The sequence below is a fragment of the Aegilops tauschii genome, chromosome 6, assembly GCF_002575655.3.
Source record: "Aegilops tauschii subsp. strangulata cultivar AL8/78 chromosome 6, Aet v6.0, whole genome shotgun sequence".
In the NCBI taxonomy this organism is placed as follows: Eukaryota; Viridiplantae; Streptophyta; class Magnoliopsida; order Poales; family Poaceae; genus Aegilops; species Aegilops tauschii.
In genome coordinates this window covers 182,847,748-182,854,526 of record NC_053040.3, presented here as the reverse complement: position 1 = coordinate 182,854,526, position 6,779 = coordinate 182,847,748, and the positions used below count along the sequence as shown (strand labels likewise).

General features: G+C 44.7%; 1 protein-coding gene across 1 annotated transcript; it reads left to right on the top strand.

Moving 5' to 3' along the window:
• The first annotated feature begins 1,666 nt into the window (after window positions 1-1,666).
• Window positions 1,667-6,289, top strand: LOC109775911 (serine/threonine-protein phosphatase PP2A-3 catalytic subunit). Its single transcript, XM_020334611.4, has 6 exons — window positions 1,667-2,137; window positions 2,761-2,875; window positions 3,502-3,610; window positions 3,694-3,771; window positions 4,479-4,670; window positions 5,626-6,289. Exons 1-6 carry the CDS (start codon window positions 1,885-1,887, stop codon window positions 5,797-5,799), a joined length of 921 nt encoding a protein of 306 aa, XP_020190200.1. The 5' UTR covers window positions 1,667-1,884; the 3' UTR covers window positions 5,800-6,289.
• Window positions 6,290-6,779: the final 490 nt, after the last annotated feature.

The window sequence follows — 6,779 nt, the reverse complement described above, 5'->3', positions numbered from 1 at the left end:
TCCGGCAGCTGCGCGGACTCATGGACGATCAGACCTAACTCGGCCATATCATCCAAGTCTTCCCGCTGAAGCGAGGATCGGATCCAATCTCCCTGGATCCAACCCCGCGGCAGCCCCGAGCGCGATGAAGATCCCCGATTCGTCTTCTTGCCTTTCGCCGCCCCCGTCGCCTTCTTCACGCGTTCCAGCGCCGCCGTTTTCTCCTTCCCCATGGCGGCGGAGCGGAGGCGTCGAGAGTGGAGAAGCCGGATGAGGTGAAGGAGCGAGAGGAAGAAGAAGGAGAATAGGCACGCACAGTGTGGACGCCTCGGCCTTGCCGCTTTTAAAGGCCCACTTCCGAGTGGCTGACGCGTGGGTCCGGGCGATCCTGTCAAATCCCGCAACAGTCGCACACGGGATACGCGGCGAAAAAGGTGGCGCAGAAATCAAAACGTCCTGTTTATCCACTCCGCTTACCACGGCACGCTCCGCCTGGCGCGCTTCCACCGAAATTTCGAATCCCGCAAAATCCGGGATCCTCTGCAACCGATCGCGCCAAAGATTTCGCGTCAAAGACAACACTCGACGGGTGACGTTATAAAAACCAATCGGCAATTTCTAAATCGATCAAGGCGAATGAAACTAAGCCGAAGTTCCAACACTAGCCTCCGTTCAGAGATGAATTCTTGAGAAAGGCAAGAGTCAAAGCAAGATCAACTTCAACCTTCTTTTCACTCGGACCTCAATCCATTCGGGGTCTAATGATGAGGACATAGACCTGGGGTAGGGTAATAGGCCTGACCTATACGCCCTACCTAAGGTCCTTGTCCTAGAAGCAAAGAAGTTCAAGAGCAAATAGAGAGGGCTCAACAAAGGTGTCGAGTGCAATCCACTCGACCTACAATTCACTCGGAGATCCCGCCTTATTTAGGTCAATCGACCACTCAACCACCCGACGTGCAGAAGACCTAAAGCCACTCCGCGCAGCAACGGTCGGGCGTTTACTCATAGACTTAATGATCATTTATAGCACTTTATTATTAGCGTTACCTGTAATGCTCTCGCTTTATGTACATTGAATCTTGTGTAACGGAGGGGAGCTGGGGTCCTGGCGCACTCTATATAAGCCACCCCCTCCTCTGAGACAAGGGTTCGCACCCCCCTTAACACACACGCATATAATCCAGTCGACCGCCTCCGGGCTTCGAGACGTAGGGCTGTTACTTCCTCCGAGAAGGGCCTGAACTCGTAAAACTCGTGCGTACAACTTCTACATAGCTAGGATCTTGCCTCTACATCCCTACCCCCCATTCTACTGTGAGACTTAGAACCACGACATGCCCACCACCAAACATACATCGGACACGTCTCTGTGTCACCACGTGCGTCAAGACGCTCAACCGTTCCACTAGACGCGGAACCGTTCATTGACATCAGACGGCTCACGCGGGTGTGCTCCATTACCGCAGCTGCGTGGAACCGTCCATTGACATCAGACGGCTCACGCGTGTGTGCTCGATTACCGCAGCTGCGTTTAAGCATGTGGGATCAAAGTCTCGTGGTCGGCAACGCATATCCAGCCATTTTGACCAGCTCACCTTTCCTTTGGACCAAATTACAGTCCGCCCATTCCAAAACCACCAATTCGCAGAAACAGCACAAGCAAGCCAGCCCAGCCAGGCGGCAGCACAGCCGCCCCGGTCGTTGTGTACGCCTGCGAGTGTTGGAGGCGAAGAAAAATCTCGCTTGGTATAAAACAAAGCGAAAAATGGAGGCTTGAGCTGCTCCACACCCTCCCCCTCCGCTGATCCCCCGCAAACCCTAGCCCCGGCCTAGCCCCTCCCTCCTCCTCGCCGGCGACCGGCCGACCGCGCGCGCGAGCCGTAGCCCGCTCCTGCGGCCGAGATGCCGCCGCACGGGGATCTGGACCGGCAGATCGCGCACCTGCGCGAGTGCAAGCACCTCCCGGAGGCGGAGGTCAAGGGGCTCTGCGAGCAGGCCAAGGCCATCCTCATGGAGGAGTGGAACGTGCAGCCCGTCCGCTGCCCCGTTACCGTCTGCGGCGACATCCACGGCCAGTTCTACGACCTCATCGAGCTCTTCCGCATCGGCGGCGAGTCGCCCGACACCAACTACCTCTTCATGGGCGACTACGTCGGTACGCCTCGCCTCCTTTCGCCTCTCGCGTGCGTGCGGGCGGCCGCCCTTTGAACGCTCGATTTTTGTCCATCTCTAGGGATTGCTGCGGCAAATATGGCTTCTTTATAGTAGATCCTACACGGAATTCAGCCGGCGGTTCTTCTTGTCAGGAGAATTCGTTTCCAGACGTTTGTGCTGGTTATTAGTATGTACAGTATGTAGCTTCTATTACTTCTCTAGGTTCGCATGGTGGTATCCTGTGCTGGCTACGTGTCTTATGTCTTGTTTCGACCTATAGCTTACAAGGATTTTGTGCGAGTCCTATCTTTAGGTCCTCCTAGATACGTTGTCAATAAACAAAAGGTCCTCGTAGATACCATTTTAAGGGCTGTAGGTTTGTAGCTAGAAAGAATTCTCATAAATGATACCAGGTGCTTGAGAACGACCAAAAAAAGGTTCACACCGTCTCTGTTCGATGTCAACAATTTCCGCAAGACGTGAGGATGTATAATTTTGTTGGCAATTAAATGTAGTTTTAGATGCACTTAATGATACCAGGTGCACTCCATCTTTAGTTTTAGATGCACTCCATCTTGTGTCATTCCCAATATGGATAAATCTATAATATTGCTCTTAATGCAGATCGTGGCTACTATTCGGTGGAGACTGTTTCGCTGTTAGTGGCTTTGAAAGTTCGCTACAGAGACAGAATTACGATATTGAGAGGAAATCATGAGAGCAGACAAATCACTCAAGTGTGAGTTTATGCCCTTCTACACTTGGATTGCTGATTTCAGTTCCTTATTATTGAGTACTTCCCCGCTTGATGTAACAACTATCAAGTGATGGCATTCAACATGTAATCTTTTGATCTTTCCTAGCCTGTTTGATCCTGAATTAACTTGTCTAATTGACTAAATCTTGGAGATGTATTTTGCCACATCGGGTATCATCTGATGCACTATGGCTAAGGCAATGATCGACCTTTAGAATTTACAAAGCAGCTTGTCTTGTTACTGGAACTCAAGTTATTATTGCTTAACATTAAATGTGTTGGTGAAGTTACGTGTGCATGAAGTTATTTGAAGTTGTCTTCTATGGGTAACCAAGTAACAAAACACTTTGAGCATAGTCTTGGTAAAATGTAGTTATGATCTACCTACTTTCTAGACGTATTTACGTGGTTGATCACAGCAAAACTTCCAGCTAGATCCTAAAATGAGTATAGTTTTCACATTTATGTTTTTTGAGTAGTACTAATTTTCATACAGATGTGTTAGTAAAATTTTGGGGAAATTCATGAAAACTATAATGGTACTATTCGGCAAAATGTTCACCTGTTGTGCTACAACTTAGTTGTTGACATCGACTATTTTGCTACAGATATGGCTTTTATGACGAGTGCTTGCGAAAATATGGGAATGCAAATGTATGGAAGTACTTTACAGACCTGTTTGATTATTTGCCTCTCACGGCTCTTATAGAAAACCAGGTTTGTTATTCATGCAATTTTGTACAACTAGTGCAGGCTTATTTAATATATATGCCTGACATATGGGAAACACCTATTTGTAGGTGTTCTGCCTTCATGGTGGTCTCTCTCCATCATTGGATACATTAGATAACATTCGTGCTCTTGATCGCATACAAGAGGTAAACAGCAAAGTTATCGCTGTCTTTATGAACTAGTGCTCTTTTCTTGTTTCCCATTTAGAAGCATGCACGGGTGGCGATCTTTGCTATTTGTATTACCTAGGCACTAGGCAGGTATATGCAATGAAAACTGTTCTGTGATACATACATTTTCCTGTATTTTGATTCACATCATGTGGATGTTAATTCAGATAAAATATACAACAACAACAACAACAACAACAACAACAAAGCCTTTAGTCCCAAACAAGTTGGGGTAGGCTAGAGGTGAAACCCATAAGATCTCGCAACCAATCCGAAAAGATTCAGATAAAATATCAATCCGAAAAACTTGATTTAGTTCAGTGAGGTGGCATTAGGAATTCTGATGGAAAATATTTATTATTGATAAATCATTACTGAGTTGTGGCAGTGGATCTACATGATGTCCTTTACCATCTTTTTTTTATTAGAATACTGAATAAATGTAGTTTTTGTCTTCTGAGGATTAGAGCTCTACAGTTTGTAATGTTGAGTTGTTGACCATGAAGTGGGTGGCTGTATATAATTATATTTCTAATAGATACCTGTTGTGCTTATGAAGGATATCCATGATATCTGTTAAGTCTCAAGTCGTGACTTGTTTCCATGATTATTGAGGAAGAAACTGGACTCGCTGCAAAATGTTTATTCTCAATTTAATCACATATTTCTCATAATGATTGCAGGTTCCTCATGAAGGGCCCATGTGTGATCTTTTGTGGTCTGATCCAGACGATCGATGTGGATGGGGGATTTCACCAAGAGGAGCAGGTTATACATTTGGGCAAGATATTGCGCAACAGTTCAACCATACAAATGGCCTCTCTCTTATATCAAGGGCACATCAACTTGTAATGGAAGGATTCAATTGGTGCCAGGTTGGTGTTCAGAACACATCATTGGAAAAAAAAAATGATTTCATTATTTTATCTTGCAATTAATTAACCAATTGCAGTCATTCACAGAAAATACCTACTGAAAAGTCTGAGCACAATCGTTCTGTCGAAGTTGCTTGAATATCTAATGAACAAATTCGAAGTGCAATTGTTAATTACTCCCTCCGTCTCATAATGCAAGATGTTTTTTAACACTACAATAGTGTCAAAAAGCGTCTTTACATTATGGGACGGAGGGAGTATTTGTTTAGGGGGCATGAATCTGGAATTTTCCAGTTCTTTGGTTAAAAGTTAATTAAGGTTACATACCATCGCACTTATAATTGTGTTAAATTATAAACTGATGCGTTTACATATTCCTCAATATGCACAAAGCCTCCCTGAAAAGAAAAAAAAAATACTAAAACAACTTTTATCCAAGTTTCTGTAGGGACCAAATCAACCTATTGCTTAATCATATAGTCTATGGTTCTCTGTGTGGGCCAACTGGTGTAGATTACTGAGGTCCATATCGTGTATGTAAGGGAACACAGACAAAGGTGTAAAGTGGAGGGAACATATAAGTCCAATCCTGCATCAAACAGGATCACAAGGCAGATTTTAATTCCCTGTCGACTGCATTTTCCAAGGGAAATGAGCAAAGTATCACTCATCCCACTTTAACGTATCATCAGAAAAATATTAGGGAACTTGATTAAAATATTGGAAACTGCATCATCCTTTATGTGCAAGCCTTTTGCTTTGGTGCTTAAATAAGCAGAAAACCATCAAATAGCGATTTGCTTTGTTGTATCTTGTAGCATGACCTGTGGTTATTAAATTAACAGTCGTGAATGCAAATTTTCATGCATTCTTGCGTTAGGCAAGGTTTTATACTCGTTCTGGTGGCATACATAGGAAGGTTGAATAATTACTGTGTTCTGATTTTCTCATGCAGGATAAGAATGTTGTGACGGTCTTCAGCGCGCCAAACTACTGTTACCGATGTGGTAACATGGCCGCGATTCTTGAGATTGGGGAAAACATGGATCATAACTTCCTCCAGTTTGACCCAGCGCCTCGGCAAATCGAGCCTGACACAACACGCAAGACCCCCGACTACTTTTTGTAATTGTGGTGTTGACCTGTTTAACTTAACGGTGCTGATGCTCCTCTCCTCCGCAGCGTCGGAGTCTGTAGATCTTGTGTCCTTAGATACGGGCTCCATGGGGCCCGAGCTGTATGTCAATCAATTCTTTTGTTTGGAGATCTTTTTTTGCTGCTTCTCGATCTTTACACGAGATGTTAAAGTTACATGCTCTGATTTTTTTTCTCCTGATGTGCTTCCATTTTGCATTGTTGGTACACAATGGAGGGAAGCTGCATTGGGATTTGTTATGTTAGCCTCTGTTATTGTTTTTCCTTTGGGTCTGAGCAGGATGCTTGCCTGAAGGAAGGTCTTCTCTGCATCATCTGGATATAACTGAATAATTTTCATATGGACGGGGAGGCCCTCCTGGCGATACTTGCATTTGCCCCTATGTGTATGTTGGTCGGTGTATTATAATGTGTTTGATGTGATGTCCTATAAATGGGAAATATATGTTTGGACCTGAGTATTATGTCGGTGTTTGTCCTATAAATGCTAGATACTCCCTCCATCCAAAAAAACTTGTCCCAAGCTTGGTCCTCAAATGAATGTATTTAGCACTAACTTGGTGCTTGATATAACCATTTGAGGGACAAGCTTTTTTGGATGGAGGGAGCAGGTGCTAATATCCATTTTGAATTGTGCAAACAACTGATCTATATTCATATCCTGGTAAAATTTACTTTTTTCGTATGTGCAAGGTGGGCACGCTACCCAATATGCAACCGATCTGTTTCTGGCCTTTTTTTTTCTTTTAAGAAATGTAAAAGATTTAGCGTTTCATTTCATTGAACAGGAAGAGAATACAGTATATGTACAACCTTTCTGCAGTAGGGGCACACCAACAATGAATGGCGAGGCAGCTAGACTCAGAGCCTCAAGGCTGCGTCAACTGTTGCCAGACACCTTCTCATGTGGCTAGGAGAGTTGGTAGGTCGATGGTAGGACCCGGCCGGAACTAA